Source organism: Lissotriton vulgaris, chromosome 6, assembly GCF_964263255.1.
Source record: "Lissotriton vulgaris chromosome 6, aLisVul1.2, whole genome shotgun sequence".
NCBI lineage: Eukaryota > Metazoa > Chordata > Amphibia > Caudata > Salamandridae > Lissotriton > Lissotriton vulgaris.
Window position 1 is genome coordinate 1,020,304,349 of NC_141694.1, and position 25,312 is coordinate 1,020,329,660.

Here is a 25,312-nt window from a genome sequence, read left to right on the forward strand (position 1 = left end):
TGTTGGTTATTTCTCAAGCAACGTTTCTTTCTTCTACACCACATTTAGAATTTCTTAGGAGAAAATACGACCATGTTTATATCCAGGCTCTGAGGTCACCTGTGCTTACTGTGTGTGGTCTTACAAGCGTTTATTAGCTCTAACCTACCATTTCATTAATGTGCATTGTTGCTCGTCCTCGCAGCATATTACTAAGGAAAAAAAAAAGGTACTACTGTAAGTTCTCTAGTGCACCGTGCAATGTTCTAATAGTGATACATGGTACATACGTGATAGATGTGCACAACAGTCAAATCAGAATTATAAGGGCAACCTCCTGATTGTAGAGGAGGAATACTTAGGTAGCAGACATAATCAGCTCATGCATGGGTTTTGGGAGGGGTGAACTTTCTAATGGTGACAACTGTGCGTTAATAGTCCAATTTGTGTAAGAGGCATTTTGCTCTTTGTCCCAGGTCATACAGCTTTTTTCCCCTACCTTTAGTAGTGTTGCTTCACTGTGCCAGAGGAAATTGATCTACCCCTTCAGGGTGACAACCTTCCCCTATACGTACTCGGTCCACAAATTTCTTTGAGCTAGACTTTAACTCCTTAATATCTGCAAGTACCCCCCAGGTTCTCTTTCCACCCCTTTCCTGTGCAGTGGTGCTTACAGCTGCTAACTTTCCTCATGGCGGCTTCTTCTATGAACCCCCCCCCACCTTCCTAAATGACATCGGCGATCCAGTTATACACTGGAAGGATTGGATCAACTTGTTTGACTCATATCTAATAGCCATAGGGGGGGGGGGAAATTCTCTGCAGTGCGGAAGCAGCATGTTTTGCTTCACAATCTAGGAGTGCAAGGGAGGAAAATATACGACACCCTCCCTAACCCAGCATTAGAAGACGACGAGCTAGACTCAGATGTCTTCAAAATTACATTGATTAAACTAGAGACTCATTTTGGGGATAAGGTCAACGTGGTGCTTGAGCGTCACAAGTTCTTTTCACGAGTGCAGGCGAAGGGGGAATCCATAGCTAATTACATTGCCGCTCTCCGAGGTCTCACACAGCTGTGTGAGTTTGGGGAGTTGAATGATTCCCTCATTAGGGATCAAATGGTGAGGTGTACCCTCAACCCAAAGATAAAAGAAAAGCTTTTGGCTAAGAATCCCTCGTTGAGGGAAGCGGTGGCTATCGCACACTCCATTGAGCACACCGCAAAATGCATCCAGGAGATGGACCAGCCAAAAGAATCCATGGGTTGTGTGAATAAAATAAAAGGGTCGGTGTTGGAAGACAAAAGAGAAGGAGAAGATAACAAGATCAAACCTAAAGAGGTAAAGAGTGATAAGCCCTCTAATGTCACAGAAGGGTTGAAATGCTTCAGGTGCGGAAGCAATAATCATCTTGCTAATAACATGCATTGTACTGCTCGAAATTCCATGTGTATGAAGTGTAACAGAAGGGGCCACTTCGCTAGGGTGTGTAAGGATGGGGAGAGGAGTCAAGTAAGAATGGTACAAAGCGAAGAGGGGCCGGATCCAAGTTTTGTGTTCTAATAACCCTCTCTACCTGTTCATGTGTGAGGTACCTTGATTACAGTTTGGGATTAAGGGTGGGGAGGGCTTTGGTTCAGCTTTCCAGGATCATGCCCCTTAGCCTTTCCCCTGCCCTGTGAGTTTTGGGTCTACAGGGTCCTTTTCCCTGCGCGTTATGTTTGGTGTGCCAGTTACCCCCCCCCCTTCTTTTCCTTCCCCCTTCTCACCTTCTTCTCTCGCCCCTTCCTTTCCTTATCCTCCTCCTCCTCCACGGTCCAAGGGGGAAGTGTTGCACCTTAAGCTGATATGTTATGCTTTGTTGGTTCAAAGGGAGATGTGTTGTAACTTGTGCATGTTCATCCTTTTTAACAAGTGGTACGTTCCATCCCCCCCTCCCTGCCCCAGCCACTTGGTATCTTCTCCCCACTCATCCTTGGAATGTTGACCTATTCCTGTCAGTGAGGAGAGCAGGGTGACTGCAATAAAGAAGAGTTAACTTACCTTTGGTTTACGTGTCATCTTTTCAACACTTAGTTTCACCAGAGTGCAGAGAAATAGAGAGACGGGCGTTTTCAATAAAAAAATGTTATTTTATTGAGCAGTCTTCTTTCTCATGCAAGAGAAATGAATTGTCACAATTGCAATACTTATTATGAAGTAAAGTACGTACAGTAAAAGTAGTATTATGAAATAATACTGTAAAAGCATAGATATGGTTTCTTAGCCATATGATACTTTAAAATAGATAAAATATATATACATACATAAAACCATTGACTAACGTACTCAACTGGTCTTCTAACTACGCCTACCCCGATGTACCTGACCTAAGCCTAATACTTGGGAAGGAGTAAGTAAGTAGCAGTTTAAGTTAAGTTAGTTAAGATTGTTTTTGCCAAGGATCTGAATCAAGAATTCTCTTTAAGGGTTTAGTCAGCTCCGTACCTTAGTAATAGAATGTGGGAGGTCTGGTATCTCTTTCTTCAGGACTCAATCCCCCAGCAACCGGCAAGGGTGACTCGGGAACACCGGAGCTGGATTTTCTCGGCGTGAGAAAAAGTAGCTTCTCCAGCGCGTCAAAGGGGAAGGGCGGCTTCCGTGGGCTCTCGCATCAGCTGGGTCTCGGGCAAGTAGATAGCCGCTCTGCTCCAAACCACCGTGTGTTTGCTTAAGGCAACTGTTGGTATTTTATACCTGAAAGGTGCCGGGTTTGACGTAAGGTTGGACATAAGACGTCATTAAGAACTAACAGTTCTTGCTGGACTCCAGGAGTTCTTGTTCAAATCAAAACAAAAGCAGGGGGGGGAATTTCCCGGGCTGCTGGAGGCTTGGTTTGTTTAAAGAACGCGTTGTGCTTTCTAGGAGTCGATGGGAGTAGCCGTGCTGTGGACTGCATGGGCTATTACTGAATATGGATATGATTCTTATGCCTTTGTAAGGATATTATTGATTATAACCGCACAAGGGCATGAATCGGGAATATCGAATTAGGGTCCTAGATAGAAATACAACAAAGCCAGAGAGACAAAATTGAGAAAAAAAAACCAAAAGGTGAGAAACACCACCAGGTGGCACCAAGGCACCAGAAGGCAGACCAGAGTAGGAAAAGAGCAGAGCACCACTCTGAGGAACAGCCAGTGCAACCAAGGCGAAAGCACCAAGAGGCAGGAAGCACTAGAAGGCCAGAGCAGTGAAGCCACAGCTAGAAAAGCATAAAGCACCGTTCCGTGGAACCATCCTGCAAGCCAAGGAAAGAGCCAACCTGGAGGCACAAGCAGGAGAAAGCGCTGTGACAGAAAGAAAGAAGGAAGAAAAGGGAGAGAGAGTCTGCGACTACAACCCCTAGGTGAAGGGCCACAAGCCCGGAACAAAGGAGCAACAGTAATGCATCCCCAGACCATACTGCCAAGGATGGTCAAACCTCCAGAAGGGAGGAGGAGGTCAAGGACAGGTAAAAGAACACCCAACAAAGAAGACCAGGAGGGGTTCAGAACTCTAGCAACAGAGAGAAAGAACCAAAGTAGGCATTCACGCTGGAGAGAACCAGCCGGAGGAATGCCCGACCTGGAAGAAAGGGAAGAGGACACCCATAGAAGACAAGACACCCAAAAGGAGGAGACTGCAGAAAACCCAAGCAGAGGGTCCTCAAAGAATGGGGAGGAAGGGTGGGTCGTGAAGGAATCTGCGGCTAGAATCGTCTCTACCAGATATATCGTTACCGAAGGGAAGTAACTCGTACATCTGATAGAGACTACTAGCTGCAGATTCCTTAACGTAGAATAGATACCCTAGCCATACCCAAAGGTGAGGAGTAGCTGCTGGAGGACCTCTCCAGCTGCAGACGAGCACAAGACCTCCAACAGGGGACCAGTCACGTGGACAGGGAAAAATAGCCCCTTCCACCGCAACAGGCGATGAGTCACAGGCCTTGAGCTGAAGAGAACCTCAGCATTGTGGAGGAACACCAGCCCCACAGGGGATGTGTCATAACGACAAAAAGGCAACCCAGCCTCCACCACCAGGGGAAGCAAGGGTAAAACGAAGGAGGCCAGACCACCTCAAGCCCAGTCAACGTACCAGGGACCGCCAACAGAAGCCCCAAGGTACAGACAATGCAGAGGACGAAGAGCCACCTACAGACTCCAAGGAGAAGGAGTAGAGTACAGCAAAGCCCTCCACCGGGAAACAACCCAGTGAAGAGGGCGGCCGAGCCCCTCACAGCTCGAAGTCCAGACAAAGCAGTGCCTCAACAATAACGCAGGCGGAAGAGCAAAAACGAGACCTCACAATGGTCAGGTATGACAAAATGAGGCGCGCAAGGGCCCAAACAAAGGTCGCCGGCCACAGAACAGAAGGGCAGGCGGGGGCAGCCAGCTGCTGACAGTGCCACGCAACTAAATGCCTGGACCACATCAGATTCAGAACAAGGGCAAGGCTAGTAACCCGTCCCGAATGGCCCCAAAAGGAAACCGCCCCAGACGGAGCCAATCCACTAAGCAGTGGATCCCCGGCCTTAGGCAACAGACATGACAGGGACGGCCACACTACTAAAAGTGCTGACTGAAGAAGAAAGCACTCATAGCCCCTGTGAACTGACATCGAACCATCTGTTTTGCAAGGTGAAGAAGAAGATGATCGCACCTGCGACATACCGTGACGCCACGGAGAGCAGAGGCCCGAAGGACAAACACAACTCCCGAGCACAGGAGAGAGCTATGTAATAGCTAACACCGCCCCACATAGGGCAGGTTACGTCCTAAGAACATGGGAACTCTCTTAGGATAAAGTATACGCATCAGAGGACAACAAAAAAGTCTTGCGGGGAGACCGCAAACGGTTTGCCAACGAGCCAGCAAGAATACGCAGAAGGCCTAATCTCAGGCCAACACGGCTGACCAGCAGCCAAAACCACAATCAAAAAAGGGCTGGACCAGCAGCCAACAGCACCAAAGTCCAACAAGGGACCGGAAGGTACAACAATCACACAGAGCACCCGCCACCGGGGTTACTCACAACAAGGCCCCAGGACACAATGGAAGAGCACCTCCCAAAACTAGAACGACTCCACAGTCACTGAGGGGGAGAAGAAGGAGGAGGAGGAGGAGGAGGAGGAGGAGGAGGAGGAGGAGGAGGGTGGACCCCGCCAGAAACCTCTGAATGGCAGAGTCCACAGGGGGGTGGAACAAAAGGTTGCCATCAAAGGGAAGGTACACCAACCGTTCCCGAACATTCTACGGGAACACACTATCCCGGAGCCATGCATGTCGACGAAGGGCCACTGAAGAGGCCATGGCACGACCAAGCACCTCAGACACATCCAGAGCGGAGCATAGAATGAAGGTCGCAAGCTGCCGACCATCCAACACATGGTGTTGGAGATCAACCCTGGCACCCTCACTAGAAGCGGCAAACAGATGGGACTCAGCAAGAAGTGGTCCTTGCCAGGCCACAAAGAGTGTTAAGGGCCTCCTGCTACGGGGGTGGGGGTGGCGGGGGTAACACCGATGACAGGGAAGGAAAAGCAGTCTGCAAAAGAGTGCCCCTGGTCGAGGGGAGATTAGAAAGACAGACATGATCATGAGGCGCAGGACGGTGGCAGTGCAGAAGGTGCTGCGGCACCGCGTCCCCCGTGGCGGGTCGACCCCAATCCCCCAGGAGGGAAGTGTGGAGCGAAGCCTCGAAGGGCAAAAGCAGCTCCCGACCACCAGAGCCCTGATGGAGGACCTCCAGAAGATGATCCGTGGGGAAGTGGGCCGCTGGATCTCCCATGCGCAGGATCCCTGCAGCCGTGGAGACAGCTCAAGCGAAGGCTGCACCTGCCTCCGTAGGGCCCCGCGGTGGGGAAAGCAGCTTCCTTGTGGGCTATGGCTGCAGACTAAGGCGGCTGTCCCCCAGGCCAACAGGAGGAAGGACAGGCCAAGTCCAGAAGGGGGAGGGGGACTGAAGAATGAGAAACCTGAGGCGCCTCCAGCAAAGACTACGGCCGTGATGACGGCCAAGAACCGTCCTTAGACGACGCCGGGGAAAAAGCCACAACTCGGCGGCCTGTCTCCGGGGAGGATGACACCATCAACGCCAAACCTTTGGTGACGAAGAGGAGTCTGAACAGGAATTGACGACCCAGCGCCGTCCCGGCGCCGTAGCGTCCACAGCCGGAGTCGGGTCAATGACGACCGGCGCCGAAGACGCCGGAACGACCTTCGCCACACCGCTCGGCGCAGGAGACCGAGGGCTGACCAGAACTGGGGTGGCCAAGGAGCGGCACCGAAAAGGCGCCGACTCGACCTCCGACGAGGCAGCCGCCTGCATGGAGGGACGCGGGGGGCCTGGGGACACACCCCCACCCCTAGCCAGCTCCCTGTGGCGCCGCCCGGGCCAGCAGCTGCCTGCGTCTGAGCGGTGTCGCCACGGCCTCAGACAAGGCCGCCGGCTTTCCAGAGGACCGAGAAGTACTCGAGGACAAGCCCCAAGCCCCGGCAACCTCCTGTAACACCACAGGGACCCCGCGGAGGTTTGCGGCGAAGCAGAAGCGCCGTGGTCCAAATGAGAGAGCCCCGAAGGGCCGCACCCTGACAACACCACATCCTCCGAACCTGGAGCTGAAACCGTCCGCGCCGGGGCCCTGAGCCGCAGGCGACGCTGCGAAGGGCCCCGCACACGGAAAGGGATCCGCAGACATCCCATAAGGAGTAGCCAATGAGGCCTGCAAGGCCGCCGCATAGGCCTCCATCTGGGCTCTAGTCGCCCCCACGTCAGGGAACTGCAGATGCGTGACGACGCGTGGGGATGCACCACCCGCAGGGAGCCCACGCCCCCAACAGGCCGGAAGCCGCTCCGCGGGGACAAACAGCGACACTTACCAACAGGTGAGCGACGCTCCTGCGGCCTGGGAGAAGGCCGATGGCGAAAGCGATGGTTCTTGAAGCCGTCCGCAGGGGACGGCAGCGGCGACGACACCGACCTGGACATGGGAGCGGAGAGGAGCTTCTTCCGGTGCTCCAGCCGGGACTTCAGCTTCAACTGCTGACACGCCTCACAGTCCGTGGAGTCTTGGTGCTCCCCCAAACACCACATGCAGATGGAATGAGGATCCGTCGCCGACATCTGGCATGCGCAAGACGAGCACGCTTTAAAACCCAAAGGCATTCACCCACTGTACCCAGAAAAAAACGCTTAAGAGTGGAAAGAGAAAGGCCTGAACCGGCCAGTAACACTATCCGGGTCCGTGTTGCACACGGAAAAGAAGAAAACTGATGTCAGCGCGCCGGGGTGGGACTTATATGACCTCGCTGACGTCAGGCCCACGGAGGACGTCAGGCAGAGTTGCGTGGCACCGGCACGCAGGGATGCTGGGCAAGAAAGTTTTCCGGGTTCAGTCTCACGCACGTTAAGGAATCTGCGGCTAGTAGTCTCTATCAGATTTTGTCTTTTCTTGCGGGGTTTAGATGTAAATAAAAAATCCTCATTCACCCCAAGGTATCCCTTTATTAGCGGGTGAGTGGGAATGGTTCAAAACTATGAGGAGGGGTAAATAGGATGTTATGGTCCCATGACTCTAACCTAAAAGTGTTGGAATGTTTCTGCCCTACTCTATTCGCCTATGTAGGTCCTGGGCATTCTTCAGGGTGATACTAGACAGGAAGATATCCCCAGTAACGCACCCCTGTAGGTGGATGCATAGTGTGTTAAAGATAAGCTTCAGCATGCAGATGGAGGTGAGTCTAGACTATTCCAGGAGCGAAGGTTCTTGACATTGAGTAGAGCCTCCATCTTGGAAAAGTTAAATTAAAGAAAAATGGGACCAGGACAAATCAAATACTTGAGGTTCAAGGGTGATGTATTCATCAAGAATGATGCCTCAGGTATGAACTTGGTGAGGAGTAGGGCAGGAGCCCTTTGAAGGAAGTAACGCGAGTCTAGACTGTGCCAGGAGAGAAAGTTCTTGATATTGGGTAAGTCATCGATCTTGGAAAAGTTACATTCAAGAAAAATAACTGTAATAAACTGTCATCCACGGTTGATCAGTTGAAATTATAAAAGAAGGTTAGTCATGTTCCATGGAAGATGACTGATTGAGAATTTGGATGAACTGAGTATCATCCACAAACAGAAATGTACACCATGCAAATGAAGATTTGCCAACTAAAGCATATACATATTGAATAGAGTGGGTGACATATTGGCCCCTTTGAGGGACACCATAATTCAGCACGCGGAGAACAGAGAAGAACTGGGGTAGCGCTAGAATTTGGGATCTATTAGAGATGAAAGAGGAAAAGTACTTGAGGACAGAATCATCTGAATTTTGTTCCGGATAGGACAGTTCATCCCACAGTTCTTGTTACAGAGTTAGACACTTCCGATCACAGGGTCCTTTTGTGACAGAGTCAGAGGAACGTGCACCCATCAGGAGGAGACTTTGTAAACTGGGAAATAATGCGGAACGGAGCCTTGAATAGTATAACTTACGACATTGGAGTGACAAAGTAAAGATTACAAAAAGACTAAGCTGTTTATCTTTGCTGTCAATATGGTGAAGTTAAGCTGGGTTGTGGACATTCAATACCTCATTGCGGTTTGCTACAACAAACTGTTGTTGGACGTGGCCCTTCTGGCAGGTTCACCCCTCAACTTTTTGCCTTTTAGTGTTACATAATTATAATGATTTCAGGTCTTTGCGCACTTTAGCACTGTGGCGCAGTGTAAAGTGCGTGCGCTCTCAGAGTGCGTGTGTGAGATTGGCCTGCCCTCCCATAGGAATGCATGGGGAATGTGTGTGTCCATGGTAATTCCTGATGCGTGGGGAGTGCAGGTGCGAGTTTGGTATGTGCAGACTCGTGTGATTAAATGTTGCGCGATTATGTGTGCGGCGTTATTGTGTCTAGTGTGGAAGTGCCACTTCTAGAAGTTGGCCTGTCTGTGCAGTGAATGTGCTGGCTTGTGATTGGCTGGGGCTGGCTGGTGTGCCAGGCTTCTGGAGTCAGGATGGGTCTGCCCCGGTGGTGAATGGGAGATCTACATGTTGATGGCTGGGGCGGAGTGCACCTGGGACCTGAATAGGGCTGGGCTTTCCCTCCACAATGCTGGCTCCACCCCCTGTGGCATGTCTGAAGTCCCTGACCCATCCTGTGAATAGGCAGAGGGGCTGAGCAAAACAAAGTGCTCAGGAACCAGTTGCATCTGGTTCGCCCCTTGCCTGCACCTTTGACAACAAAAGGATTTTGTGTATAAAAAGAGACTGTGACCTCCTGTAAAATGTTCTTGTTTCCTGACTTGAATCTACCAGGGGCGTGCTGCTGCTGGGGCCCAGGGGAAGGCTTGCCTCCCTGGGCCCTGCCCAGCCCCTGGATGCCCTGAATGCTGGAGGACTGGGGTACTCTTCTACTTTTTGGATTCCTGACAGAGGGGGCCTTGCTGATGGTGGGGCCCAGGAGGGACCGCCATGGGGCTGTCTCCTTGCTGGAGCGCCCTGTGTGTTGCCCCCTGGGCCCTACATTGCCTCCCTGACCTCCAGGACCTTTTGCTGTGCATTTGCCCTTGCCCCAGGGCTGTGGCTGCCCCTAGCGCCCTGTGAGTGCTGTTCTTTGCTGCCTGGATTGTCCCCCAGCGAGGGAGAGCAGGGGGCTGAGCAGCGCGATGCTGTCTGCTCTGGAGGAGGAACCCCTCCCCCCGGGGGATTCCCCCGTCATGCCGGGATTGCGGGTGCCACCCCGCTTATGTGAATATAATTAAGGTTGTTACCCCTTTTGTCATGGGCACCTTAACGGGTGCCCACCCCGTTTCTACGTTTATCCTTCACTTCGGGGGAGCCTACCCCTCAAGTTTTGCCCCTGGAAAATGCCACCGCCGCCTGTCGGACTGTGGGAGGGGCCGCAGAACGGAAGTAACGCGTGCGGCCGGGAAGTGTTGTTCGCAGGGAGGAGGTCGGGAGCCCACCCCGCCTCTTCCAGCCCCAGAGAAGACAAGTTCTCCCGCGGCCCGGGGCTCCCGTGAGCTGTGGAGAGCCCCGGGGCCGCCAGCGCGGAGGAGAAGCCTCTGTCCCGCCTGTCCGGTCTCCGGTGTGGAGAGGGAGACCGGAGATGCTGCCCGCCCGCGCGGCCGGAAAGGGAAGCATGTGTTGCGTGGGGAGGCCGGGAGCCTACCCCGTCTCCCCAAGTGCCCGCAGGCAGACCCGGAGCCTTGCGGGCTACATTGGAAAAAGCCCCGGTCCCGAGATGGGGACCGGGTGAAGCGGGCCGGGCGCCTTGTGAAGGCGGGGCTCTCATTGTTCTTGTCCCTCAGCTGCCCAGAAAGTAGTGGGCGGCTGCTACGTTTAGGTTTTGGCGCAGTGGCGGAACCTGGACTTTGATGTGAGTTATGTGCTAAATGCGCTAAATGTGATTTATGTGCTATTATGATTCATGGGCTAATGCTCTGGGTGTTGAGAAATGTACTGTGTGTAGTATGTTTTGCTCAACCTGTGTTCTGACACCTCTGAATGTGTTTTTATGCATCATGTGTAAAGCTTCTAGCCTACACCCCTAAAGGAATATGCTATTTACCAGTATGCATCTGTTCTTGGCATGTAGGGTTGCTGACATTCATATCTGTGCATAGATCGCCGCCTAGTGTTGGGTCCGGATGATTGCACCTTGTTGTCCTGGAAGAGTCTTCGAAGTATCACGAGATAGGTGACTCCTTCCCTGGACTACAGTGCGCATGGGCATCTTCTCCATCCTCAGATTGTTTTTCACCATTGTGGCAGAGATAGAGATAGTAAAGTAAGAGATGGCCATGCAAAAGATAATGCTGCAGCTGCGACAGGCACCGGGGAGGAGGGCGGGCGATATGAATGTCAGCAGCCCTACATGCTAAGAACATATGCATACTGGTAAGTAGCATATTCTGTTTGAGGCATGTGGGCTGCTGAATTCATATCTGTGCATAGACTGTATAGCAGTATTTCCTCTAGCGGTGGTTACCTGTGCCAGCTGCAGCGATTTTAAAAAGAGTTTTGAGGACAGCCTGGCCTACAGCAGCTTGCTGCTTTGCTTGCACGTCTACACAGTAGTGTTTTGTGAAAGTGTGTATGGTAGTCCATGTGGCTGCTCTACATATGTCTTCAAGAGGAATATTTCCTAGGAAAGCCATGGATGCCCCCATTTTCGCGTAGACTAGAGTGTGCTCTTGGGGGGACAGTTAAAGTGCGTTTAGCCTTTTGATAACATATTTGAATGCATTTAACGATCCATCTGGCTATTCCTGACTTTGATATTGGATTTCCTTTATGTTGTGGTGAAAAAGCAACAAATAATTGCTTTGTTTTCCTAAATGATTTCGTTCTGTCCACATAATAAAGCACAGCTCTCTTTACATCCAGTGTGTGTAGGGCTCTTTCAGCAACTGACTGTGGATTTTGGAAGAACACTGGTAGTTCTCTTGATTGATTAATATGGAAATTGGATATGACCTTTGGCATAAACTTAGGGTTTGTTCTAAGAACCACCCTGTTAGCATGTACTTGCATGAAGGGTTCCTGAATTGTTAGTGCTTGTAACTCGCTAACTCGCCTGAGTGAGGTAATGGCAATCAAGAATGCCACCTTCCACGTTAAGAATTGCAGTTCACATGAGTGTAGAGGTTCAAAAGGAAGTCCCATCAGTCCGGTAAGTACTATATTTAGATTCCAGACTGGGGAAGGTGGGTGTCTTGGAGGGATTACCCTTTTAAGACCCTCCATAAAAGCCTTTATTGCTGGTACTTTAAACAGTGAAAGGTGTTGCCTGTTTTGAAGGTATGCTGCTATAGTCGCGAGGTGTAGTCTTATGGAAGAGTACGCTAGGTTGCATCTTTGAAGATGCAGCAGGTAACATATAATGTTCTGTATGGAAGCATCTAAAGGGTTGATTTGGTTATTGTTGCAGTAAATAACAAATCTCTTCCATTTAGCTGCATAGCACGCTCTAGTAGGTGGTCGTCTTGCCTCTTTAATGATGTTCATGCAGTCTGGAGGCAAGTTAAGGTATCCAAATTCTAAGACTTCAGGAGCCAGATCACTAGGTTCATCCGATTGGGATCTGGGTGTCTGATTTCTCCATGGTTCTGAGTTAGAAGATGGGGTGCGAGGCTCAGCCTTTGATGAGGAACTACTGAAAGTTCCAAAAACGTTGTGTACCATGGCTGTCTCGCCCATGTGGGAGCAACTAGGATCAGTGTGAGTGACTGCTGCTGCAGTTTGCGTGCCACCAGCGGAATCAGTGGTGCTGCGGGAAAAGCGTACGCAAATCTGCCTGACCAGTTCATCCATATCGCATTGCCTTGTGACAACGGATGAGGGAACCTGGCGGCAAAGTACTGGCAGTTTGAGTTTCGTTTGTGGCAAACAGGTCTATCTCTGGGTGCCCCCACTGCCTGAAGAATGGTTGGAGAACTTGGGGGTGAATCTCCCATTCGTGTAGTTGCTGTCTGTGCCTGCTGAGCAGGTCTGCAATCTGATTGTCTTTCCCTGGGAGGTGTTCTGCCAGGAGAAATATATCTTTTGGAATTGCCCACTTCCATATGCTCTGTGCTAAGTGGGACAGTTGTGGAGAGTGTGTTCCTCCCTGTTTCTGGATATAGTACATTGCTGTCATGTTGTCCGTCCGGATCAACACAGTCTTGCTGTACAAGTATTTTTGGAATGCTTTCAGGGCTAGGAATATCGCTAGCAACTATAGTTGGTTGATATGCAGTTTCTTTTGTTTGATTGCCCTGAGCCCTTGTACTGTGTAGTGAAGGAGGTGGGCTCCCCAGCCTGTCAGTGATGCGCCCGCTGTTAGTACTAGTTGTGGAACCGGCTCTTGGAACAGTCGCCCCTTGGAAAGGTTTTGTGGGTTCCACCACTGCAGAGAGTTGTGAGCGCGACTGTCCACCAACACTAGGTCTTTTAGTTGTCCTTGAGCTTGGTTCCACTGCCATGCTAGGCATTCTTGCAATGGACGCATTTGAAGTCTGGCATGGGGGACAATGAAAATGCAGGAGGCCATCATGTCTATGAGCTGCATGAAGACTCGAGCTGGAAGAGAGTGTTGTGGCAGAAATTTGCGAATGAGCATCTGCATGCTGGCTATCCTCGCTGAGTTTGGGTATGCCTTTGCCACTGAGGTATCTATAGTAGCTCCCAGATATTGTTGTATGTGGGATGGTTGTAGATGCGATTTTGGGTAGTTTATGGAAAACCCTAGGCTGTGTAGCAGCTGAAAAGTTTGAGACGTGTCTCTTGCACACTGTTGGTACGATTTTGCTTGTATCAGCCAATCATCTAGGTACGGAAACACATGGAAGTGTTGCCTCCTGAGATGTGCAGCTACTGTCGCTAAGCATTTTGTAAACACTCTTGGAGCCGTGGTCACCCCGAAGGGGAGAACCTTGAATTGGTAGTGTTGACCTTCTATTGTGAACCTGAGATATTTTCTGTGAGCTGGATGGATGGGTATGTGAAAATACGCGTCCTTGAGGTCCAATGTTGCTAGGAAGTCTCCTTGCTGTAGCAACGGGAGCACTTGCTGTAGTGTGATCATATGGAGGTGTTCCGACAGAATGTATTGATTTAGGGGTCTGAGGTCCAATATTGGTCTGAGTGAACCATCCTTCTTGGGAATAAGGAAGTATAGGGAGTATACTCCTGTCCCTTGGTGTTGGAAAGGGACTGGCTCTATGGCCACATTTTCCAGCATGCATTTCACCTCTTGTTGTAGCAGGGTGATGTGTTCTTTGGACATAGGACGGTGTCTGGGTGGTAGGTTTGGTGGGGTAGAGGTGAGTTCTAGGCAATAACCATACTGGATAATTTGTCTCACCCACCTGTCCGTGGTAATTGCGTTCCAGACAGGTAGGAATTGTTGGAGTCTGCCTCCGACCGGTGTTAGGTGGTCTGGAGGTAGCGTGATGAAGTCACTGTTTTGTGGCAGTGGAGGCTCTGGTGTTATTGCCTCCACGTCCTCTCCCCTTGTTATTGTTGCCCCTTTAACCTCCTCTATTGGAGTTCTTGTTAAAGGAACCTTGGGTGTTGCCTTTGTATGTAGATGAGGTCTGTGAAGTATTGCCTCGTGTAGCTGCTCTGTATGAGGAGCGTCGAAAGGAACTTCTGTGGTGCTGAAACTGCAATGCACCCATTGATTTTGCAGTTTCTGTGTCTTTCTTCATTTTGTCTACAATGGTGTCAACTGCAGGGCCAAAAAGGAAGTCTTGATTGACTGGTTGGTTAAGAATGGTTGACTGCACTTTGTTCTTAAAGCCCGAATTACGCAGCCATGCATGTTGTCGTAGTAAAACGTTAGTGTTAATAGACCTGGCTGCAGTGTCGGCTGCGTCAAGCGCACATTTGATGGAGGAGTTTGTAATAAATTTTCCCTCCTGTATGAGGTCATTAGCTTGGGCTTTAAAAGGCTCAGGCAGGTGTTGCATTAAGCTTTCAAGCTGGTCATAGTGTGCTCTGTCGTAACAAGCTAGCAGAGCTTGTGTATTCGCAATTCTCCATGAATTGGAGGCCTGTGATGCTACTCTTTTACCCGAGGCCTCTAGTATTGTGGACTCTTTATCAGGAGGAGGAGCCTCCCCTGTTGTCTGTGAGTTGGTCCTTTTGCGTGCATTAGCCACTACCAGTTAATCTAATGGTAACTGGCCTCTGATATAGGTAGGGTCTGTAGGGGCTGCTCTATATTTCTTTTCAATCCTGGGATTGATTACGCGTGCCCTGGCTGTATCTTTAAATATATCAGGCGCGTGTTTTAATACCCCCTTTAGCATAGGAAGTGTTCTGACGTTTTTTTCCGAAGTAGGGAAAGTGTCAAATAAGAAGTCTTCTTCTATAGGGTCCTTGTGCATGTCAACGTTGTGGTACTGCGCTGTCCTGTCTATTACTTGGTTGAAGACAATGGTGTCGTCAGTAGGTGACAGCTTTGTTGGGTATGAGGGGACGTCAGGGATGGGATGCGTGTCATATGGGTCAGTTGGCTCCCCCCATGGTTCATTTTGGGTGTTAGGATCCTCTGGATAGTCATAATCATGAGAAGGAGAGTAAGGAGCCAAAGGCGTAGTAGGCATAGTGGGATAGAAAGGAATGAAGGGTCTAGAGGGAAAAATCCCAAAGTCCTTCTTCCTTAGTGGAATGGGGGAATGAGAGTCAGTGTCCAGTGGTCTCTTCTTCCTGTGTAGGATTGTGACTTTACCAATCTCAGGATTAATATATATCTTAGCCTGGTCGTCTGATGGATCTGGATGGAAGAGTTCTTCTTCCACTGTCCGTGGCTGTGTCTTTGATTTCTTCGGCTTAGTGTGTTTTGGATCGACTATTGCCTCTAGGTCGATACCCCCTTCTGTGTCGACGATCTTTGGTGGCTTATTGGTTTTCCTCGGCTCAGACCTTTTGGTCGGCTCGACAAGTGATTTCGGATCGACCAAGTTTTTTGGTTCGACACTCTTTTTGTGCTCGACAGATTTTTTCGGTTGACTGTCCTTTGTCGAGTCGTTGGCTTTTTTGGGATCGACCGGTCTTTTTGGAGCACTTGTCTTTGGTTCGATAGCCTTTTCCGGCTGGATCACAGGCTTCGATATGGCACTCTTTACGTTGGCGACCTTCTTTGGTTTGGCGACCTTCGGCACAGCGGGCTTTTTTGGCTCGACGGCCTTCTTCGGGTCGACGCCCTTCGGTTTGGTGGCCTTCTTTGGCTCGACTGACCTTTTAGGTTCGGCGCCTTTTGACTCGATGGCCTTGTTTGGTTCGGCGCTCTTTGGGTCGACGGCCTTCTTCGGGTCGATGCCTTTAGGCTGTATGGCCTCTTTCTGTTCGACGCCCTTCGGGTCAACGACCTTCCTGGGTTCTGGAACCTTCTTTGGGATCACGTTACTTGGCCCTGGGGTCTCTGAAGGCTTAGGTTTCGGTTTCGGAGCCGAGCCGGACGGCGGGGCTGGCAAATGTTTCTTCGGATCTTGGCTAACGCCTTTTGGCGATGCCTCGACCGGAGCCTTCGGTAACAGGGTAATCGGTGTTGTGGCAGTGTACTCACGATTTGCCCTGGTGGGATCTCGTCGTCGGAGTCCGAGTAGTCCTCGACGGTGACGATCTCTAGGTCCGTATCTTCAGCTTCTGGAAGTTCTTGGTCTTCGTCGAAGATGTTGTCTGGTTCCGGTGCCTGTAGCTGCATCTCTTGCCTAGCGGCCCGTCGAATCCGGATGGTTTCCTTCGAACGGAATTGGGCACAGGCTGGGCAGGTTTCTTCTTTATGGTCTGGTGATAGGCACTTGTTGCATACTGAGTGTTTGTCAGTATGCGGGAACTTGGAGTGGCATTGTGGGCACCTTTTGAACGGGCTCCTTTTCATCGGCAGCAGGCCCACGTGGCGTCGAAAAGGCCCAACGGCCCGCGTCGACGACCGGTTCGAGATGGAAAGTTCGATCGAGTCAATGAGTACCGAGCAAAAACAATACAGTCGAAGTCGAAGGCCTTTTGGACTTTAGAAAGGTTTTGTTTCGATTCCGAAGTTGGAGAATAGGAATAACATCCGAACCCAATGGCGGAAAAAAACAATCTGAGGATGGAGAAGATGCCCATGCGCCCTGTAGTCCAGGGGAGGAGTCACCTATCTCGTGATACTTCGAAGACTCTTCCAGGACAACAAGGTGCAATCAACCGGACCCAACACTGGGCGGCGATCTATGCACAGATATGAATTCAGCAGCCCACATGCCTCGAACGGTATTTTTATGCTTAGGTGGTTGTTTTTCCTAGTATAGTTATGCTAGTGAGTTCATGGTTCCCTGCGTGATATTTTCCTAAGGTGGTTAGGGTTGCGTAGGTGGTACTTACCTTTTCCCAGTGGTTACTGGTTGTGTGCTTCATTTGCTATTTGGTGCTACAAGTATTATATGTTCTAAAAGTGCTAGTTCTAAAAGTGCTTAGTCCTGACAGTGGTCCACGTGGCCCTGTCCCGTGTACATAATCCCTTGTAAATATTGCCCGTGCCAGTTGGCACAATGTACATCCTGTGATTATGATTATGATGGATTTTTGATAATACAAAGGCTATTTTTATATAACCTTGTGTGGAGTTCTTTTTGTGGGGGGCCTGGGATGTTGTTGCTGGTGGGTGTGTGCGCAAATGCTTTACACATCGCCTCTGAGATAAGCCTGACTGCTCGTGCCAAGCTACCAAGGGGGTGAGAGCAGGGGTTATCTTGGTGGGTGACTTCCTTGCCCTGACTTAGAATGGTGGTTTCTGCCCGACTTTGGAGCAAGCCTTAGCCAACCAGAAATCCCATTTCTAACAACTGTTATTGCCACCACCCCCTCATAGATGAAGCAAAACAATTGGCCTCTTCAGTCTTTAAAGTCAAAGCAATTAAGAGTAAGTAAATGCTAACTGTTTAAAATAAAATACAAGTTAACTGGTTGATACACATTTTGGATGACCATATAAAGTTCTTACCTTGGTATACTAAGAACATTTTTGTAAAAGGAGGCAATCTAACCAAGAAATGCAGAACTGTTCCACTGTTTGAGTAATGTGATCCGTAATGATAGGGTTGAACGGGGGGCATTGGTTCATCATCTTTAGCTCCTTTAAGGTATTCCTCTTCTAAGTACTGGAACATTAACAGAAGAGTAAATGGGAAAAAAACAATGTGATTAACAATGCAAAGTGCCACAAGACCTGCATGTATCGAGCAATCTAGAATCCAGTAACTAAAGTACAAAAAAGTAGCGAGTTGCTGACCAGTCACAAACTGTTTAGCAACCAATAAAATGTTGATAAAGAATTGCTAATGTTAGATTTCTTAAAAATATTGAGCAATTCCTTATTTTGGCAAATCGCTATTTTGATGCACAAAGCATTCTAATGGGAAATTCATTTAAAACACAGCGTTTTGCACATGCAAAATACCATCAAGTGAAAGCAGGTGATAACATGGTGCAAAGTATTAAAGGGAACCCAAAATGTATTGCAATCTTTCACAATGGCTGCACTCTGCGTTGTAAAGTGGAAGGTGGGGGTATTTGTGGAGTCTAACAGAGGAGAAGGAGAAGAGAAAGGATTTCAGACAGGTTGACTCTACTTGAACAAAAAGATAAGGAGGTGCAGGAGGGATATCTCAGACTGCCATAAGCAGGGTTAATAAAAATGTCTTGAGGCAATGTTGGCTAGAATATATTCACACATTCCCTTTCCAAGTACCCTTGCTGAGTTGAAAGCTACAAAAATCCAACTCTGCAATAGTACATTTACCACAAGTGACTAGATGTGTAGACGATACACATGTTTTAATTTGTCCACCCTCTGAAACAGAGTATGTGCATTTCCATAGATACAGCCAACATTCTTCAAATATCCAAGTACACTGTAATGCCACATTTCTGACAACAGAGTTAGTGGCTTGATACCCTGGGAGCACTCATTACTCCTACATCTTTGCATAATATGGAGTATAAGAGTGGCTAGCAAGAGGAAAGCTTGGAGGCAGATGGCAATTAGGTAATTGTTTTTTTTGTTTTAAATTAACCTTGGAAGGCACATTTAGATATTTCATAAATTCTTAAGTAATTTTGATAATTTCAGGTGACTTCATATGCATTAAAACTATAGACATTGACATCACCCCGAACCTGAAAACAAAGAAAGCACAGTGCTGCTCACAGGCAAACGGGGATGGACATTTGATCTAGTTAAAGCCAGATTCCAATGTCTGCACACAAGTAGGGGTGCCTAAGATTATGAAAATAATATCTACCTGTGCTATGCTGCATAATACTCATACATAAGAGACCACCAACTGACCCTGCAAGTGATGATTCTGATGTGGATGATGTAGGAAATCCCCCCTACTTGCCACCTCCAGGGCCTGATGCTACAAGAGCTGTAGAGGGATGTTATGCAAAGGAATCATGTCACAACTACTTTTATGGTACATATCACAGACACACTTCTTAATAAATGCCAAAGTGTTTTAGTTTCAAATGTATTTTATTGGTTTTTGCAGTAGGCGTAAACAAAGACACCTCGACACATTGTAAAGGCAGTAGGCATATACAGCAGACGGGACAGACAAGCATGTCTTCCCTGAAATTGAGTAATAAAGCGGGATATATATGCCAAAGAGATATTACGAAATCGTGGATGCAAATGACCAACCAAGAACCCCCATTCAACCCACCCCCGGTCCCTCCTCCCCACCCCCCAACCAGTTTGCCATGTAGTGCCAAAAGGTCCGTCAAAGGGCCAGTGAGGACCAGTGCCCCTGTCCGGGAAGTCACCGAGATTCACAGGAAGCATCGGTGAGACGCAGAATTTTAAGATATTTGGGACATGTGACTTCATTGAATTCCTTGGACAGAAGGGTCAGTAGTGGAAGCCATGTTTTCCGAAATGCATCAGCTGAGTTGGTGAGCGTGGCATGTATGCGTTCAATCCCAAGTGTATACCAAAGCTTGTGGAGCCACCCCGTGTGCGTAGGTTTAGTTGTTGAGCTCCACAATGATAGGATATACTGCGTGGCTGCTTGTATGGCGATCCCCATTTGCCGACCCCGCAGTGACTTCAGAGGTAAGGTTAATGCGTTGGGGAGGCCCAGTAAGGCATATGCCGGGAATCTTGTAAATGTAAATGTATAGGCATTTATATAGCGCACTACTTACCCGGAGGGTCCCAAGGCGCTTCGACCGCTGCGAAACCCTTCCTGGCTTCCCTGAGAGATGGTCCCTTAATGGGTATCTCCAGGGTGAGACCAGGCATCCCCGGCGGTCTGGTGGGGCCGTTAGTGAAGATGAGGCAAGCTAATGCCCAGAGTTGCCGAGTGTGATCGCTGATCAGAGTGGGCACCGAGGCGAGAGAATTATCGAGTCCGCTGACCCTGGTCCAGAAACCTGCCGCGCCGGGATTCGAACCCTGGTCCCGGGCCATCCTCTGCTCTCGGGTCTGCCGCCTCTAACCAGTGAGCCACACTACTTCTTGGGATTTCAGTCTCTAAGGTGGAGTCAACATCGCTCAGGACCGTCTCTCAGTAGCCCCCAAGTTCCCGACACTCCCAGTGAAGGTAGGTTAGAGTGCCCTTTTCCCCACATCCCCGCCAGCAAAGCTCGGTACGTGCCGGGTTCCCTTTGTGGAGTCGGACCGGGGTGAGGTGCCAGTACATGGCCAGTTTCACTGCAGCATCCCTCGCTGCTGTATTACGTGTGGTATGCGAAGCCTTATAATATACGTAGCCCCATTCTTTAGATGTCAATGCCCTACCCAGTTCCGCCTCCCAGCGCCTCTGACCTGGTGTTTTATCTGGGGTATGTGGTGGCGTGAGCATTTTGTAAATTTCTGAGATGAGGTGTTTGTCCGTGTCCTTAGTAAGTAACCATTTTTCAAAAGTCGACATAGGTAGACCTACCATTGCGGCGGTGTCCGGGTCAATGCCAGAGTGTTTTGAGTGTATTGAGTGTTTATGTTTATTCACATATTGTGGTACTGTAATTCCGGACCCTGCTGTTCCACCGGTACCGAGGTCCAAACACTCGTGTCACAAAATATCGTCGTACCAAGACGACTTTGGTATCAACGGACCGGTAATGATTAGGACATTATCCCTATGTAATCGTGGTTTCCGTTCCGAACCCTCAGACTCCATTTTGTAAGCGGCATCCATCTTATGACTTACCCTCATATAGTCAATCGATTAGGCCGAGTTTGATCCGAAAGGACACGTCCACCGTAGCTGACTTCCCCATGACCTGGCCGAGCTGACTCCACTGCCTCCAGCCAAACCTGTTTTGACAGCTCCTAGCCCAGTGGCCGAGTAAGATATCATCAAGGGTCAACATGCCATAAACCATTCACTACATACAGACCATGTTTTCCATACACATACACCTGCCCATGATTCTTGTTTATGACCAGTTTTACGATGGGAGGGTGCCCGACCTTATTGGTGTTTCATCGATATCTGATGGGAATTCTGGGTCTGGCAGGGTAATCCATCACGATCCGGACATCTAAAATATGTGCTGACCAGCATGACTTCGCTCTTTGTATTATTGTAGAAATATGTGTATAACCATATCATAAACTCAAGAATTCTTGCCCGCAGCTGTTATTTCTGTATATAAGGAGAAGGCTGGTTCTGTAAAAACGAACAGTCTCCTGAGAACTTACAGCCCGTGCTGTTGTAATTCTAGGACACATGTTACTTGGTTGCAACCAATAAAACTCGATCTCTGACTGCACCTAGAAGACTCTTGGTTTCTGTGGTCCGGAACAGGGAGAACTCAGAGGTCTTCGAGTGTGATCCCCTGGCACCACCAGGTCTCTAAAAACCCGGCACCTCAGTATTAATCTTAAGATGAAGAACATATATATTTTGAACATATTATTCCAGAATAGAGGTGTTATTTATGTTTAAAAAATAAACAAACTGTCTTTTCTTTTCTTGAAAACAGTGTCACTGTATGTTTTACAATTCACACCTTTGACATCCAGTAGATGGTCAATGGGTTGGGTGCTGTGCTCTTCTTTGCCCTTCTCCATTTTGGCTTGTAATGCTCCTTGATGTATCTGGCTCACCTACAGAAAAACTGCTCTTATCCGAGTCCTCCTCAATTTCCCTAATAAACCTTGCTTCCCTAATTCCTGCACTACCAGTTTACATTTTCTCTATGGTGTTTGTGATTTGGGTTTGCTCTGGGTTACATTACCACCATGGTGTACCAACTTCATCTTCATGTTAATAATTCTACAGCACATACCTAAGGTCAGTGCTTAATTTGAGCCGCTGGTTACCGGTGCTCGGCACCGTCACTTAATTTGTTTCCCGAGCTTGGCAATGGCATTTAATTGTCATCACCACACTTATGACATTCTGTCACATAGTGGTGCCGCTCATCTAATTTAGAGATGAACAGAACAAAGTTTGTTTATGAATACAATATACATTATCAAAATACTAATAACTGCCTCCCGAGCCATTCCTTTGGATTTGGGGACCTAGAACAATCTGCACTGTTGCACTTGTGGGCAAGAGAGCTGGTTAGTAGTTTTTTTTGGTATGGTCGAACAAGTTACTTACCTTTGGTAATGATATATGTGTAAGAGACATATATGTGTTATAAATTCCTCACCTTAGAATTACCCCCAGGTGTCAGACTGGATCCGCAGAAATTTTCTTCAGCAGTGCCCCTGAGAGTCAGTAGGTGGCGTCAGGGGACTCCGCGTTCGTTGTTGGCGTTGTGATCGCCGAAATAACATTGCGATATCTACTTAGACGCAAGCCCTGTGCAGAGCCATGCAAGACAATGACCACTGGGGCACAAAATAAAGGGCCCTGAAAGGGAGTCCCTCTCCCTAGAAGTCAGTTCGCAGATCAGGGAGGATGGGTGGGGCAGTGAGGAATCCATAACTAATATATGTCTCTTACAGATATATCGTTATCGAAGGTAAGTAACTTGTTCATCTGAAGAGGCTATTAGTTATGGATTCCTCACCTTAGAATAGATACCCCAGCAATACCAACCCCGGAGATGGGTCTGCGCACCAAGTTCACACCAGAAAGTCCTGGAGAACTGAACGGCCAAAGAAGCCGTCTCTCCTGACTTGGCTGTCCAGACAGTAATGTTTGGTTAACGTGTGCAATGAAGCCCATGTTCCTGCCTGGCAGATGTCATGAAGAGGGACTCCACGTCCCAAAGCAGTAGTAGCTGCAGTCACCCTGGTAGAATGGGCACGTAGCCCCATTGGAGGTTCCTTCTTCGCCAAAGGAAGAACAAGTTACTTACCTTCGGTAACGATATATCTGTAAGAAACATTAGTTAGTGTTAGATTCCTTACCTTAGAATATCCCCAGGCGTCAGTCTGGATCCGGAAACTTTTGCGTAGCAGTACCCCTGCGCGTCGGTAGGCGTCGTCTGCAGGCGTCCCCTGCGGCTCCGCGTCCGTCGTCGGCGTCGTACGCCGTGGTGACGTCGCTGGAGTATATAGACGCCGCCTCCGCGCGCTGACGTCAGTTCTTTGTACACTGCTTTTCCGCGCCGGAAAACGAAGAGCCATGAGAGAACCAACACTGGTGCCATTTGAAACTAGGGCCCTGAAAGGGATGTCCTTAACCCTAGGTATCAATTCGCAGAACGGGGAGGATGGGTGGGTTCGGTAAGGAATCTAACACTAACTAATGTTTCTTACAGATATATCGTTACCGAAGGTAAGTAACTTGTTCATCTGAAAGAAACACGTTAGTGTTAGATTCCTTACCTTAGAATAGATACCCCAGCAATACCAACCCCGGTGGTGGGTCTGCGAACCAATACATTCCTACACCAGAAAGTCCTGGAGGACAGAACGGCCAAAGAAGCCATCCCTCCGGACTTGACTGTCCAGGCAGTAGTGCCTCGCAAAGGTATGCAGCGAGGCCCACGTAGCCGCCTGGCAAATGTCCTGCAAAGGGACTCCCCGGCCCAGGTCAGTAGTAGCAGCCGTGGCCCGAGTGGAATGGGCCCTCAGCCTAACAGGAGGCTCCTTCCGAGCCAAAGAGTAGCACGCTTTGATGCACAGAACGACCCACCGGGGGATGGTTCGTTTACACACAGCCGGTCCCTTCTTCGCACCCACGAAGCCAACAAACAGTTGGTCATCCACCCGGAACTGGCGTGTGCGATCCATATAAAATGAAAGCGCACGTTTTGGGTCCAGACGATGGAGCCGCTCTTCATCCTTTGAAGGATGCGGAGGCGGGAAGAAGGAGGGGAGGGTGATGGACTGCCCGATGTGAAAAGCAGAAACTACTTTGGGCAGGAAAGACGGTCTAGTCCTTAGAACGACCTTGTCAGGATGAATGGACAGGAAAGGAGGTTTGACAGAAAGGGCCTGGAGCTCACTCACTCTCCTGGCAGATGTGATGGCAACCAGGAAAGCCGTCTTCAAAGTCAGGAGACGAAGAGGACAAGAATGAAGGGGCTCAAAGGGAGCACACATTAGAAAGGTAAGAACCAGGTTCAAGTCCCACTGAGGCATCACAAACGGAACAGGTGGATACATGTGTGTGATGCCCTTCAAGAATCTCGTAATAATCGGGGACTTGAACAAAGAAGGCTGATCAGGAAGCCTCAGAAAGGCTGAAAGGGCAGAAAGGTAGCCCTTGATAGTGCCCAGAGCAGAGCCCTGCTGGGCAAGAGAAAGAAGAAACAGAAGAACCTCGGAAAGAGGGGCAGAAAGAGGATCCACAGCCTTTGCTGTGCACCATGCCACAAATCTGTTCCACCGACAGGCGTATACCGACTTAGTGGAGGGACGCCTGGCTGCCAGAATTACGTCACAGACTTCAGGAGGCAAGTCAAATGGCCTCAACTGCCGCCGCTCAATCTCTAAGCATGGAGGTGGAGACTGGACAGGTTCGGGTGGAGGACCGTCCCCTGCTGCTGCGACAGAAGGTCCTCCTGAAGGGGCAGGCGGATCGGGGGACCGACTGACATGCTGAGTAGCTCGGGATACCAGTACCTTCGAGCCCAGTCCGGAGCCACAAGGATAACTTGGGCCCGGTCGCGCCTGATCTTCTTCAGCACTCTGGGCAGAAGTGGTATAGGCAGAAAGGCGTATAACAGACCGCAACTCCACTCGCGCCGAAAGGCGTCGCCGTGCGAGTGCCGTCTTGGAAACTCCAACGCGCAGAACTGATGACATTGCGCGTTCTCTTCTGTGGCGAATAGATCTAACCAAGGCTCTCCCCATTGCAGAAAGATGCCTTGCGCCACGTCCGAGTTCAGACGCCATTCGTGATCCATCGAGCACCGACGGCTGAGTTCGTCCGCCCTGGCGTTCAGAGAGCCTGCCAGGTGTTGAACCACCAAAGTCACGCCCTGACGTTCCAGCCACTGCCAGAGGCGCAGAGCCTCCTGGCAAAGGGTCCACGACCCCACTCTGCCCTGTTTGTTGCAGTACCACATGGCGGTGGTGTTGTCGGTGAACACCTGCACTACACTCCCGTTGACAAAGGGGAGGAATGCCTTCAGTGCTAGACGAATCGCCCGCAGCTCCAACAGGTTGATATGGAGCCGGGACTCCGCCGGAGACCAGATGCCTCTGATCTCTGCCTCTCCCAAGTGGCCCCCCCAGCCCTGGAGGGACGCGTCCGTCACGACAACGTGCTCCGGTTGGGGAAGGGAGAGGGATCTGCCTCTGACCCAATCGCGGTCCGTAAGCCACCACTGCAGTTGTCTCGCAGTGCCCTCCGAGATCAAGACGTGGTCGGACAAGTTGCCCTGATGCTGGGCCCACTGAAACTTCAGGTCCCACTGCAGAGCCCGCATC

The 25,312-nt window shown here is 49.7% G+C and overlaps 1 protein-coding gene across 3 annotated transcripts in view; it reads right to left on the bottom strand.

Annotated features, from left to right (window-relative positions):
• LYST (lysosomal trafficking regulator) overlaps positions 1–25,312 on the bottom strand; it is a 4,348,576-nt gene that overhangs the window by 1,115,124 nt on the left and 3,208,140 nt on the right. For all 3 annotated transcript variants that reach the window (XM_086927077.1, XM_086927076.1, XM_086927078.1), the window contains one exon: positions 17,468–17,624. In XM_086927077.1, the coding sequence (XP_086783203.1) occupies positions 17,468–17,624 (157 nt within the window). The remainder of the gene's footprint in view (positions 1–17,467; positions 17,625–25,312) is intronic.